This window comes from Castor canadensis, chromosome 1, assembly GCF_047511655.1.
Source record: "Castor canadensis chromosome 1, mCasCan1.hap1v2, whole genome shotgun sequence".
Classification (NCBI taxonomy): Eukaryota; Metazoa; Chordata; class Mammalia; order Rodentia; family Castoridae; genus Castor; species Castor canadensis.
Genome location: NC_133386.1, coordinates 150,099,886 through 150,114,375, shown reverse-complemented (window position 1 = coordinate 150,114,375; position 14,490 = coordinate 150,099,886). Strand labels below are relative to the sequence as shown.

The 14,490-nt window shown below is 46.7% G+C and overlaps 1 protein-coding gene across 3 annotated transcripts in view; it reads left to right on the top strand.

The window, feature by feature from the left end:
* Galnt18 (polypeptide N-acetylgalactosaminyltransferase 18) overlaps positions 1 to 14,490 on the top strand; it is a 322,267-nt gene that overhangs the window by 46,615 nt on the left and 261,162 nt on the right. The window contains exon 1 of one of the 3 annotated variants that reach the window (XM_074041447.1): positions 529 to 575. The exons of the other annotated variants lie outside the window; for them this stretch is intronic. Coding sequence (XP_073897548.1) covers positions 539 to 575 — 37 coding nt within the window. The 5' untranslated portion in view covers positions 529 to 538. Of the gene's footprint in view, positions 1 to 528; positions 576 to 14,490 lie in introns of those variants that run through there. 3 annotated transcript variants of the gene reach the window in all.

Sequence of the window (14,490 nt, the reverse complement as noted above, 5' to 3'; positions counted from 1 at the left end):
TATCCTAGCTACCAGGGAGGCTGAGATCATGAGGATTGAGGTTTGAGGCCAGCCCTGACAAAAAGCTTGAGACCCCCTCCATCTCAACCAATAGCTGGGTGTGGTTGAGAGTGCCTGTTATCCCAGCTATGCAAGAGGCTGTGATCAGGTAGATCACAGTTCTAGGCCAGCCCGTGCGAAAAAATTTCACAAGAACCCATCTCAGTGGAAAAAAGCTGGGCATGGTGGTGTGCACCTGTCGTCACAAATATGGTGGGAAGTGTAAAATAGAAAGATTATGGTCCAGGCCAGTTTGAGTAAAAGGCAAGACTCATCTTCAAAATAACCAGAGAAAAAAGGTCTGGAGCTATGGCTCAAGTGGTAGGGCTCTTGCCTAGCTAAGCCTGAAGCCCTGAGTTCAAACCCTAGTACCACCAAAAAAATTCTTCTCAATATTTTTGGCTTCTGGATTTGGTAATGCAAAATGGAACACTTGCCCCCAGTTGGAGTTTTCACTGCCATTGTGTTTGCCTTCTTTTTTGTCAGCAGAAACTGGTGCATGCTTCTTCAAGAAATTCCTGACAGCTGGCAGGAAGGTAAGGGCCACATGAGAGCCATCTGTTCCTTGTTCTCCTCAGAAGGGGACTGGTCAGCCATGTGTAATTTTCAATGTCCTCCTGTGCTGGTCCTCAGCTTAGACCTTCATATCCTGATGCTGTCAGTGAGGGATAGGGCAGGAAGGTTGGATCCAGGACAGGATCTCATGCACAGAACTGGCCACATGAGACTGTAGCAGAGCCCAGGCCCTGGACTCACACCTGAGTTCACATCCCAAGCTGGGTGACTTTGGACAAGCCACTAAACTCTCTGGTCCTCAACTTACTCATCTTTAAAACAGACATACCAATAATAACTCCCTCATACAGTTTTTATGAAGACCGAGATATGCAGGCAGAAAGCTACATCTGGTGCCTGGCACATGGCCAAGAGTCAAATCAATGTTAGTTTTTACAAATTTTCATTACTATTTTACTCTTATCACTTCCCTTGGTCCTTATAAGTTGCTCAAGGGGCAAACATGTGCTTGCATATCTCTTTTTCTATAAACCGAGGCTCACATATTATCTGGTAAAGGATCCCTTGAACAAGTGGCTGTACCTGGAACCCTGTGAGACCCTGCATTATAAGGGTGTCTCCATCACTACCCAGTGTTGTCTAAATATTGCCCTGTAGGCCTGCTTCCAGGAGGAGACCCCTGGAGCCAGGAAAATAGATTTCTGGGCCCCACCCAAATCTGCTCAATCAGAATATCCCAGATGGATCTTGGAGATCTGGGTGTGTAAAGTGCTTCACAGGGAATTCCAGTGCCCAGGAAGTGTTAGGTCAACAGTCTGCATGTCTGGATGCACAGCTCACAGCTCCTCTCCCTGCAGGGCAGAGGAGCGGAGTGAGGACTCTGGGATGGAATAAACACCTTTACAGCCTGACACCACACAGATACAGTCACTGCTGGGTTAATTAGGAACTTGTAGAAATGCAGGTGCAAAAAATGTTCACATAACAATTTTTTTCTCTGGTCATTGGATTTCTTTCTGGATTAAATAACCTCATTAGGCATTATGGGCTCAGTGGAGAAAGTCTTTTTAAACAACAGTGAAATGTTCTTTGTCAAGCCATTATGTTGGGCCCCGATATGGCTGATTGACAAGAGGTTGTCAAAGCCAACTTGGCCCACAAAGGGGCCCTGGGCCTATAATTGACCTGTACGTGTCTCACTGCCCCGGGGAGAGGCCTCTCCCACCAGAGGGACTGCTTTCACTGTGACCTGACCTCATTATTTAGAGGACAGGAGCCTTGGGGGCTTCTGGAAACACAGGGCCAGATTTAGGGCAGCACTAATTTTGCAGTGTTAGAATTATCCCCAAATTGCCTCATCTCCAGTATGATGAGGAAACTCGTGGTAGACTTATTGACTTCCACAATACAGAACCAAAGTTGATTCTTCAAAGATGCATCCTTGGGACCTTTTCCATTTGTGTTTGAAAGTTGCCATATTGATGGTGGCTTGAACACACGGGTCAAGGACCAGTCAGTCTGGGTTCAAATCCTGACCCCGACACTTGCTAGCTATGAGCTCTTGGGCAAACTGTTAATTTGTTTTATCCCTGAATTTTCTCATCTGTAAAGTAGAAATAATAAGACTTACCTTATTAAGTTGCTGTGAGGGAAAAAGTTGGGTCCCATGAAAAGCACTCAATGAATGTGGACTAGTGCTACTTCATTTCTCCCGGGGGCTGTGGGTTTAACTGGTAAGAGGGAAGGCATTGGGGCAATTTGGAGAGTGAGTATTTGGAGACCAATGAGTTTCCCATTTATTCAATTGTACAATAGTGATGTGTTCAGCCCTGGTTGCACCAGGCCTGCACTGGTGTGGGATGCAGTGGAGAGCTGAGATCATCTTCCTTAAGGCACTTACCTCAGGCTGAGCTCCAAAGCGAATGGATCCCCACATGCTGTGAGAGGTGCCTCATCTGGTGAGAGTAACAGGTGGTGTAGGAAGACCCTTCTTGAGCTTGGTGGGGAGAGAAGCCTTGAGACTGTTAAACTGAGATCTGAAGCAAAAGGAGCTGGTGAGGTGAGTCAAGGGTAAAAAGATTTCTGGGCAGAGGGCAGAGTCCTTGTGGGGGGCAGAGTCTGAACTGGGAGTGTTCAAGACACCCAGAGAAGCCAAGCATGGCCACCTATAATCCCAGTACTTGGTAGACTGAGGTAGGAGGATAACAAGTTAGAGGTCAGCCTGGACTACATTGTGAGATGCTGTCTTAAACAAACAAACAACAACAACAGCAACATAAAAAAAAAAACCCAAGAAGTGTGTGGCAGGAAACCAAGTAAGGCTGAAGGTGTGAGCAGATCCAGCAGGCTGCTGTGAGGGAGGGAACCAGTTATAGGCAGGGTAGGACCAGCTAGAGCAGCTAAGAAGGGAGAAGACAGACAGACCGGCAGGTTAAAAGGCTGTTCTCTCCAAGGTGTGGCAGATAGAGGGGTGGGGTCAAGAAAGGAAACTGACAGACAAATCAGGAGGCTATGGGGTGGCCCATGATACACTCGGTTTAACACACTGAATGATGCACAGTGTGCTCAGCCAGTGTTGCCCTCCATGGGATCCATGAGAAGGGGCCATCTCTTCCTGTCAGTCTGGGACTCACCCTTCCTGTGACTTCCTTCCTGGCTAAGCTCACTCACATCTCTGCTTACAAAGGAAACCAGGCCACTTGCTGTGTGCTTGTTTGCCCAGCCAGGAAAAGTGCACTGTACATTTCCCACCAAGCAGCCCTTGCTTCCCAAGTGGCCTGCTCTGCTCATGTCCCTCTTATGTCAATCTCCCCGAGTCAGAGTTCCTCTCTTTCCTGAGCACTTCCTGTCTCCGTGGACCAGCTTCTCTCTGTTTAAATTAATCTTCTCTGGTTTCTCCAGCAACCTCTTGTCCTGTTTTCCAATCCCCACTTCTCATCTCTGTCCTGCTTGCCTAGTTAGCCTGAATGTAGGTCACAGTCTCCCTGGTTCTGACCTGGTGTTCCGTGGTCAGTGCTGGTGAAAGAATGGATTCTTGTCACAGTGAGCACTGTGCAGTCATTTTGGGAAGGACAGTTTGCCTGGGGAGATGAGAAGTGGCCTCTTGTTTAGTGTAGGCCTAACTATTAAGAGTCTCTCCCATTCTCCTGTGCTTGGAATGAGGGTCTCCCACAGGGGGCTTTGTCCCTTAGGGAGTGACCCTATGGCCTGCAAGTTCCCTGTGACCAGAATTTCTTAAAAGAATTCACAGAGAGGGTGACTAAGAGAAAGAGAATGACAGAAATCTGATCAAGCAACAGTCTAGCAACATTCCACACTCTGAGTAGTTTCCAAGGCTTGGTAGCTGTACAGTGTGGTCTGAGTTTAATCTCACTCTAAAGAACAGTTTTCCAGATTGGGATGTTGGGATGGGGACATGCAGTGTCTTACCCCGTGACCCTAAGCAGGATGTAAACCTCAAGAGGAAAGCTAAAATCTTGCTCCCTTCCACAGTTGGTGTCTCTGAACTGTTTTTGTTGTTTATCTTTTTAGCTTTTCAAAGTTCAATAGCTGTGGAGAAATAGAGACAGCTGTTTTGTAGCTCTTCATTGAGTTATGGTGAATCTGCCTCATTGCACTTTGGGTTGTTAGGCATTCCCCACTGGCTGACCTTTGGGTGTCAGTGAACTCTTGACAAGGTGACAAGGTGGTGTCATTCATGAATGTACAGGAAGTCAGGCATCTGAGTAGTTCATGAGCCGGAAAGGCCTTCAGAGATCACCTGCTTGGTGACTTTGAAATGTATTTAGCCATAGAATTTTTAGACAAACAAAATCTTATCTGGAAACCTGGTGTGTTTAATAGAACAACAGAATGATCTGGCTGGAGCAGGTGATGAGGACCTCTTGTTTGTTGAGAACTCTCCAAGGAAATTTGAAAATTTCCCATCAGTTCAGACAGGGAGAGTGACTTGGCTAAGGTCACCCATGCCTTTAGAGACTCAGCTCTAAGGGAGCCTTGTGATCTACTGACTTAGCCTGAATCAGAATCCAGGACTCCAGACTTCAGACTTGGTGCTCCCTCCCATGTATCTATCTCTTTGTCTTCAGGAGCATGGATCCATCAGCCCTCAGTGTGGAACCTCACCAGAGAAGGGAAGGGGGGGGGGTGGGATCTTCACTCCAAGATCCCCAGTGGGATTGCTGAAACATTAAAACCACCTTTTCCTTTTCCAGCTAGAGTCACTAGCAGGAATGTGTAGTGAACTAAGGGAACTATTAGGAAGACTCACTCCTTAAGGATCCTTACGGGTATAAATGGATGGAAAATGACTCACAGTGAGGATGGAGCCAGGTCTGGACTTTGTTGGGGTGGAGGTGGGAACAAGCCATAAGATAGGGGTACAAAGACCTGTCAGATTTCCTGTAGCAACTTGTGCTCAGGAGGGTGATTAGTCACTTGTATTGGAGGGTGATTAGTCAGTTGTCTCTAAGTTTGGCTGCATAACAAACAGCCCCAACTCCCTGTGGCTTGCAAAGCAAAAGTTTATTTCTTCCTCATGCAGTGCCTGGACTGTGGCTCTGCTCCATACACTTTCTCATGCCCTGACATGCCTATTTTATGGTGGCTGAGAAGAGCAAGAGGCTAAGCCAAATTGCACAGTTACATTTAAAATTTCTGTTCAGGATTGCCATACTTCATGTCTGCTTGCATTCCTTTGGCCAAAATAAGTCACAGGGCCTGACAGTGGGGCAGGGCCCTTGAAAGTCACAAAATATGTGAGCCAGCTTTCCATTATTGTAAAAAATACTTGAAATAAATCAACTTATAAAGAGGAAAGTTTATTTTGGGTCATAGTTTCAGAGATTTCAGGTCATAGTCACTTGACCCTGTTGCTTTGGATCTATGGTGGCACAGTGAATCATGGTGGGAGCATGTGACAAGGAGGACTGTTCACCTCAGGACAGTTGGGAAGCAAAAAAAGAGAGGAGAGAAGGGGTTAAGTTCCCAATATCCCTACAAAAGCATGTCATTGATAACCTAACTTCCTTCCAGTAGGCCCCAACTCTTTAAAGGCTCTACTACCTTTTAGTAGGGCTACAGGCTGGGGACAAGGCTTCAACTTTGGGGGACACTCAAGATTCAAAGTACAGCTCCAGGCATAGCGGTGAGGTTGTGTAATGCTAGCAGAGATGTATGTGTGGGGGAGATGGAAGCCTGAGTGATCATTCTCTCTACCCTCTCCTTCCCCCTTTCCAGGAATTGTGTGTTTCATTCTTTATGCTACTGCTCTGACAGATGAAAAATCCCAGCGGAAGCTCTTTGAGATACTGGGCTTCCAAATAACTCCACCTCCTGAATGGAAATCAATGGATGCCTACTTTAATGGAGGTGTTAGTATTTTTCATGGTATTGATTTCTAATAAGTCAAGAATTAGGAAATCACCCCGCAGTGGAATCATTGGAGTTTCGGGTCTGGTTTCCTTGGAGAAGTGCTGCCACCAACCTTTTTAACAGTGGCAGTGGCTCCTGGTTCAGCAGAAAGCTTCATTCAAATCACCTGTGGGCTTCCAGGTGGCCTGTGAGCAAACACCGCCAAAGAGGGCACAGAGCATGCCACACTGCAGAGCACTAATGGCTTCCACAGATTTCAAAAGGAAATGAGTCTGTTTAGTAGGAACAGGAATTCAGACAAAAGGGACCCAAGAAAGATCCAGGAATGTGCACTTACTTTTTTTTCTTGGCTGTACTGGGGTTTGAATTTAGACTAGCATTCTACCATTTGAGCAATGTCCTAATTCTTTTTGCTTTAGTTATTTTTCAGATAGGATATTATGCTTTTGCCTGAAGTCAGCCTCAGACCACAGTCCTCCTACCTCTGCCTCCTAGGTAACTGGATTACATCTGTGCACCACCATGCCCAGCCTGTGCACCCACTTTGCCTCTAATTGTCCTTCTCTGGCCAGACATGGTAGCAGATGCCTGTTAGCCCAGCTACTTGGGAGGTAGAGGTAGGAGGACTGTGGTCTGAGGATAGCCCAGGCAAAAGTGCGAGATGGCAGCGCAAGACCCTATCTAAGAAACAAAAAGGGCTGGATGTGTGGCTCAAGTGGTAGATGAGGTCCTGTGTTCAAACCCCAGTATCCCCTCTGCCCCTAAAAAACCCAATGACCCCCCCACCAAAAAAATCCAAATGTCCTTTGGTATTGTAGAACTAGTCATGAAAAGAAAGAGATAGGATCAAAAGTGCTCTCCCATCCATAGGAAAAGAAAAGCTTTTGCCAGGCCAGGTGAGAGAGGTCTAAAGGATGGAGCAAGTTCACAGTAGTCTGCTCATGAGGACCTTTTGCAACTCTGAAGTAGCACAAGTTTCCAGTTTTCATCCAAACTTTGTATTTTGAAAGATTAAAAACAGTAACAAGTTGCACATCCATGTGGCCTTGACCTAGACTCCCCATTGTTAACAGTTTGCCACATTGTCTTATCTTTCTTTCAGTAGATACTTATTATCCCTGAGAACCATGTGAGAATTATTGACATCATGCTCTCTTAAATACTTCACCCGTCCCTCTTGCTAACTAAGACATTCTCCTGCAGAACAACGTACTTATCACACTTAGGCAAATCAATGTCAATACAATATCTTTGTTTACAGTCCTTTTTCATAATTGCCTGCTGGTCCCAAGGACGTTCTGGAAGGCAGGGTTTGTCCACAGGGCCAAACTCTGCCTGCTACCTGTTTTCATGAATAAAGCTTTATTGGAATGCAGCCACACTCCTTCATTTATATGTTGCCCATGACTGCTTTTGCAGTACAGCTCCAAGAGCTGAGGAGCTGGGAGACAGAGATGTGTCACAAAGTCTAAAATGTTTTACTATCTGGCTGCTTAAGAAAAAGTTTGCTAACTCATGTATTAGCACTGTGTAATCCTGGAGCCAATGGAAGCTCATGTTTTGTATAGGCTTTAAATTTTGAAAAGTAGTGTAAATGATCCCTAATCTATGCACATTTTTACACACAAATGACAGAAGTCTCCTTGGCCTGCTGCCCTAAGACTTCATGCTCTGCTTGTTCCATCCACATCTTGTGTTGGATTCCTCTAAGTCCCAAACTCTATGGAGCTGTTTAAGATAATGACACAGTGTGTCTTCCCCATGGCTTTGCTCCTTGCTCCTGACACACCTCCTACCCTGTCTTGAAGGTAAAGTGAAAGCACGGTTTCTACTTGCCATTCTCAACATCCCTGTAGCCACCATCTGTTGTCCCAGCTCCCAGAACTTGCTGGTCATTCTGACCTCTTAGCATTTGCCACACTACTTCATGCACTTGTTTTCTGTTAGTCTTACCACTGTTATGTGGAAGCCTTAAGGGCAGGGGCCATGTCTTATTCATCTGTTTTCTTCATGCCTAAGGTAAGGCCTGAAGTGCTCAGCAATTGTTCATTGAATGGACAGATCCCTTAGGGCTCAAGGGGCTTCTCTCCTATGTTAAGATCTTCCTTGTATGATTTCCAGCTCTCTCTTCCTGTGACCCTTTCCTTCCCAGCTCCTACAATTGAGGTACTTACTCATCCTTGCTGATTTGCATGTGGCCTTAGATCAATTTAATGCAAGGACCAAAATGAGAGATGGCTGGAGGAGATTGGCAGACTAGAGTCCACAGCCTACCCTCCTGCAGCCAGAAGTCCTAGCTCACCCTTCACCACTCTGCCCAGACTGTGGCAGTCATTGCTGCTTAGAGAGGGGATGTTGCCCAGCATGTGTGGCAGGTAGCGTTAGGTGACAGAGTGATTATTGGGCATTCTGGGCATCATCTCACTTGACCCTCATAGACACCTGGGAAGAGGGCATTGTCCCCTTGCTCCAGACAGGGAAACTGAGGCACAAACTGATGGGGTTATGGTTAGGAAGCATCAGAGCTGGTGCACACTGAGAACTATGTGATTGTAAAGCCTCCCTTCTTGTCCCCTACAGTGTGCAGTGATTTCTCTTGGGAGGACTGTGTGTCCCTGGAACCTCAATTTAACTTCTGAAGGCAGATCACAGCCATGCAGTGGACGGAGGGTTCTCTAACGAAGTGCATGCCCTTGACCTGCCCTACTCAGTATATATTCAGTAGCCACATGCCACATGTGAGCCCAGTCTAACTTACTTAATTTTAATGAGCACATTTCATTTAACCAGTTGCATGTGGCTAGTGCCTACTGACAGGGCAGTCTACAGTAAAATCAGCTGAGTTCATTTTGGGTACATGTGCTGTGTGGTTGGGTTAGCAGAGTTTTGATAGAAAAATTGGCATTCAATTCCAAACAACCTTAGCAACCAATTTGTTCGGGAATTGGGAACCACTTGCGCCACTCTGATAAACACTGACAGCTTTTGAGTTTGCATTTGAGGCAGCTGACTCTTTCAGCCCCCAAGTAAAGCAGAGGAAAAGTGCAGGGTTGTGGGCCAGGCGCCAGTGGCTCATGCCTGTAATCCTACCTAGTTGGGAGGCTGAGATCAGGAGGATGACAATTCAAAGCCAACCCAGGCAAAAAGTTCATGAGACCCTCATCTCAACAGAAAAAAAGTGGGGTATAGTGGCGTGTGTGTGCCTGTCATCTCAGCTTTAGTGGGAGGCAGGAAATAGGAAGATTATAATTCAGACCAGCCTAGGCAAGACACTGTCTCCAAAATTAGCAGAACAAAAAGGGCTAGAGGCTTAGCTCAAATGGTAGAGTGCCTATCCAGCAAGCTTGAAGCCCCGAGTTCAAACTCTAGTATTTCTACCCTCCATGCTTTCTCTCCCCACCCCCTCCAAAAAAAAAAAAAAAAAAAAGGAAAGAAAAAAAAGCTGTGGAAGAGAAGACTGAGGAACCTCATTCAGTGGAGCTGTCTGACACTCACTCTAGTTCCCCTCCTTCAGGCACTTGCCTGTGAGTCGCCTCAGGATCTTGCGAGCTCATTTCTCCAATTGTAATGTGAGGCTAACATCTTAATCCCATAAGGTATTATGGGATCATGAGGGAGCCTCTCATGAGGCTCTTGTAGGACTTTAAGCAAGCAAATGCATTTAGCCTGGTGCCTCTCTACCTTTCAGCATCCAGTAGGTCACTGCTGCCTTTTAGGGCATTGGTATCCAGCCATCATGCTGCAACATCAAGTCACAAAGCTCTTTGTCTTCTCCACTTGCCTCCCCTCCCCCTTCCTCTTTTTTTCTTACCAACAGTTTCTGGCTTTTAGAACTCAAAATACTTTTGGGAGCTTAGCAAAAATTTTCTCCTAAATTCTGGGAAAGGATGTCTGTTTTCTCATCTCATCTCCCTCTCTCTGGATATTTATAGTTCTGGATAGAAAAGAGGTGCTTTGATTTCTCAGAATAGTTTCCACAAAAGTGTGGCGTCTGGGGAGGCAGGGATGGGTGGAGAGAGTGTTACATTTGGCATGAGAAATCTTGGGTTTGAATCTCACTTGCCAAGTGTGTGAGCTTCCATCCTCAGCCCCAAGCCAAGTCAAGCCCCTGAGCCTCAGTTTCCTCATTTGTCACTTGGGATAGAATTCTGGCTAGGTGAGATGATACAGTTCCTTCTCTGCATGGAGGAGACACTGAAAATGTCAGTTATGTCTGAGCATTTAAATCCTCCTGCAGCTTCAGTGTTCAAACTCACAAGTTGGAAACTACTTGGGGCCCTTCCCGGTGAGACTTGTGTTGGAAGCTGTCCTCACTCAGTCTTTGGAGTTCTGCAGTAAGAAGCAGCAGAGCCTGTCTTCCCAGCTCTCAGCTGTTCCTCTGCCAAGGGGCCTTTTTTAGACAACTGGAGCAAAGCTTCCGGAAAAACAGACTTCAGGCTGAGCTGAAGTTGCCCTGTGGGAACAAAGCCAGGGAGAGCAGAGTCTCCAGATGTGGAGAGGCGTGAGGTGAAGAGCTGAATGACTTCAACCCCAGTGTTCAGCAGGGTAGGCCCCTGCCAGCTGCTTCTTCACATCCTGAGGGGGTGTCAGCCCATTGGGATGGGGGAGTCTTGTTTGTAGGGAAGGATGAATCTGAGAACATCAGGAGAAGGTTTGCAAATTTAGAAGTCATGAGAAAGAACAAGCACATGTAGGAAATAGGTAGTTCTATGTGTTTCCTGCCACTTCTGAACTTGAGGACTATGAAGGGTTCTGCATGACACCTCAGACAGATGATGTGAAGAGAGAGTCTGGTCCCCATGTGAGGTGAGGCACACGAGTTCAGGTTTGCCATTTTCCTACACATGACCCAGGATAAATGGCGTCTCTTAGCCTCTGGAGCCCAACATTAAAAAGGGGATTAAAGATGCGGCATTTTCCATTTGGATGAACTTAAATGCACTTTTATCCACATGGCATTTCATAATAAATAATGCACCATGTGCTTATCTACTTATGTTATTTACAGAAGCCTACATGGGACCATCCATGAGCTTAGAAATGGTGCTGTGCCGTGCCCCACGGGGGTGGTGAGAGTCAGAGGCTGGTTTGATGATAATGACAGTGTGTCTGTGTCCAGGGCAAGTCCTGAAGCCCCAATTCTGTGTCCTGGCAGGCCCAGCATCTAGAGTTGTGGAATGGTTTCAGTTGTGTCCTGTACACATGTTCTGTGGGAGTCATCACCCCTAGTCTTTGAAGGTGACCTGATTTTGGAGAAACTTTACAGAACTAATTAAGTTAAAATGAGGTCATTCGGGTGAGTCCTAATCCAGGAGGACTTGGTATCTGTATGAAAAGGGGGAGCCTTGGACATACAGACAGATATGCATAGAGGGAAGAGAAAGGAAGAGACACAGGGAGGAGCTACCATCTGCAGGTCCAGGGGGAGACATGGGACTGATCCCTTCTCCCACAGCTCTCAGAGGAACCCCCCCTCCACCATTGCTACAATGATTGAGACTTCTCCAGAGCTGTAAGAAAATGAATTTCTGTTGTGTAAGGGACCACATCTGTGGTCCTTTGTTAGGGTAACTAGCAAATGAATGTAGACAGTGGTCCTGTGTCTTTAATGGAAGGAGTTATGAGTGTGTCTACAGAGACAGACAGAGCCATGCCCTGCACTTATCAGAGGTCCCTTCACCTATGTGAAAGGTCATCCTAATACCTGCCCTCCCGTATATTTGTGGTGAGGGGAAATGGGCAGATGGGTGGCAGCTGTTATTATCCACTTCCCCTTTCCAAATAGATGACTGCCCCCTAGTTGGCTCTGCCCAGCAGCCACTCATATACCTCACTGCCTGAAAATTTCTAGAGGCAGCACTATATCCACAACTGCAAAGCTTCGTGGAAGATCTTTGGGCACAGTTCTGTGCTGATATGGACTAGAAAACCTTCTCTCAACTGTGTGCTTTTGGGATGAATTAATGAAGGAATCAACTTTTACTAGGCATCTGTATTTTGTCCAGCTCTGCTAGGCTTTCACATTTGCTTTCTCACTTATCCTTACTGCAATTCTATGACGTATGTATTAAACCCATTTTGCAGACTTGGAAACATTGTCAGAAGGCATAAGTAATTTACCCCAATCACCTGCTTATGATTGACTGTGCAGTGATTCTAATCTATGACTCCAGACCCCTTCCTTTTCTCGTAACATGGTGCTTCATTTGGAGAAAAAAACAAAGCTGATTTTGGGTCCCAGAATATGTAGTTGCCTGCCCGGGGTTGTAGGTGGAGGCAGAGGAAGACCTTCTCCAGGGCTGTTGTCAAGAAGAGGTGACTGTGTCCACATGGAGTCCTATGTTCCCTTCCCTTTTCCTTGCCATCTCACCTGAGCTCTGTGAAAAAAGGCGCCCAGCAGTTTTGAGGGCTGCTGTTTCTTCATGGATTTTGAATAAAGATGATGAATGAACCAAGAATTGATAAAAAAAAAAAGGCAAATGGTATTTGGGTTATGTATTATTCTAGTAAAATGTATTTCTCACTGCGGGTCTTAAGTGACTTTTTTGTTAAAATGTCATCACAGAAAGAAAGGTTAAATCAAATGAGTTTTCTGTGGTGAAAGTATTACCCAAGGGGCCTCTGTGGGGTAAGACTCTGGGCTGCAGAAGTGTAAGGTTTGTCAACTCCTCAGTGGCAGAGCTGTGGCATCTTTCTCTTGGCAAGAGGATAGTTGAGTGGCTCCCCAAGGAAAGCCTGGCAGGAACCTTGGTGGTTCTGCTCCCTGGGACTGGTGGGGTCTGAGGGCCCAAGACAGTGGTCCCTTCAGCACATGCAAGGCAGGCAGCACTGATGTCTATTTCTGCTGGGCTCAGTGTCCTGCACCATGGTATTTGCCATGGAGCCGACAGTCAGCAGGAACTATCAGAGCAGCATGTGTGTGTGTGTGTGTGTGTGTGTGTGTGTGTTAGAGTGGGCCCTTCCATGAGTTCCCTGACTGCTTTGAACTGAACAGAATTCTCCCATAGTCAGGGCCCAGGAGCTTGGACTGGTCTAACGTCCCCAGAGAGACCTGCTTGTCCCAGGCCTCAAACACATTGGTCACCAATTGATGAATTACTTCACATACTAAGCCTATTTTTCCTTCCTTGAATCTGCCTCCAGAAAGTGTTTTGAGACTTGGCACCACTAGTCTGCTCTTTGCATCTCATGCCATCCTATCCCATCCTGTCTGTTCCTTCCATGGACACAGAATCTGGTCCTGTTCTGAATGCTGGTGGCTCAAGGGTGGCCATACCACAGCCCCTGTGCTTGAAGCTCCCCTTCTAAGAGGGGAACTCAGCTCTCAGATGTAGCATGAGAGGCAAACATGCTTATGCATCAAGGATAGTGGCCACTAGAGAAGGTGGGGAGAGTTGACTAGGGAAGGTTGCATGGGGGTGATATCAGGCTAAACGCTCAAAGGCTGGATAGCAATTTACCAGGCGAAAGGCAATCTCTGAGCTGGTCCACATTCCTAGCATTCTTCTCCTTACCTCTTTGTCTCCCTTCCTGGGGCCTGTGATGGAGGTCTCTTATTTTTCTCCTCTGTTTTCCAAAGGAGGAGGTAGAGCTCAAGTTGTACAGCTGGGGAAGTGGTGGGACTCAAGCTGAGGCACAGACAGGCTGAGGCTCTTGTGCCCTGCCCCAAAACCTCTCTGACAAGGAAGGGAGACATTTCAGACTCCCAGGTGAGCATCACATTGTCCTTGATCCTGAGGGTAGGATGTGGGAGCTGCAGTAATGTCCTCCTGGAGAGCAGATGTTCTTGCGCCAATCCTGTGCATGGCAGAAAGGTAGGAACAGTTGCTCTCTCCAGTGTGCTGTCGTGGCCAGGGTGGCTGGGTCAGCAGAAGAGCCTCAGCCCAGCCTTCTGGTAGCTGGGGTGCCTGCCAGGAAACTCTGAGCCTAGGCAGAGCTTTCTGTATCCAGCGTCTGTGAAGAGTGTTGTGAAGGCTGCCTGGCTCAAAGTATGGGGTAGGACTGTTCCAGACATTGCTTGCCTGGGCACACCCAGCCTCCACCCCCATAGACAGTGCTGTTCCCTCCCTAGAGCCCAGCCGCACCCTGCTTGACACCTTGGACATAGGAGAGGCATTCAACAGCGGGACTTGAGCCTGTTTTCCTCACTTGTTTTTTTCTAGAGAACATGGAGGGCTCTGTTGTGTCTGTTACAAGGTCCTGCTTTTCCTCTACTTTAATATGCCACTAATCATAAGACTAGTCATTGATTTAATAATAGTTTTTAAGAAGAAAAAAGAAAAACTACCACGTTAAAAATACACATTGATCGTAAGGTTCATCACTGATTGCCGTTCAGAAGCATTTCAGTGAAAGAAAGAAGTGAGATCTTGGAGGCCAGGATAACATCATGGCAGAAGGAGCATGCCTGTATAGCTTGAAAGGGTGGCAGTAGAGGGCAATGGATAACTTGTCTGACTATGGATCAGAAAGGGTGGCATTGACTGGTGCTGGCAAGGGCAGGGTGGTTGCAGTCCACATCCATCCATCCCTATCTCTGCTGCCTTTCATTTCAATCATCCA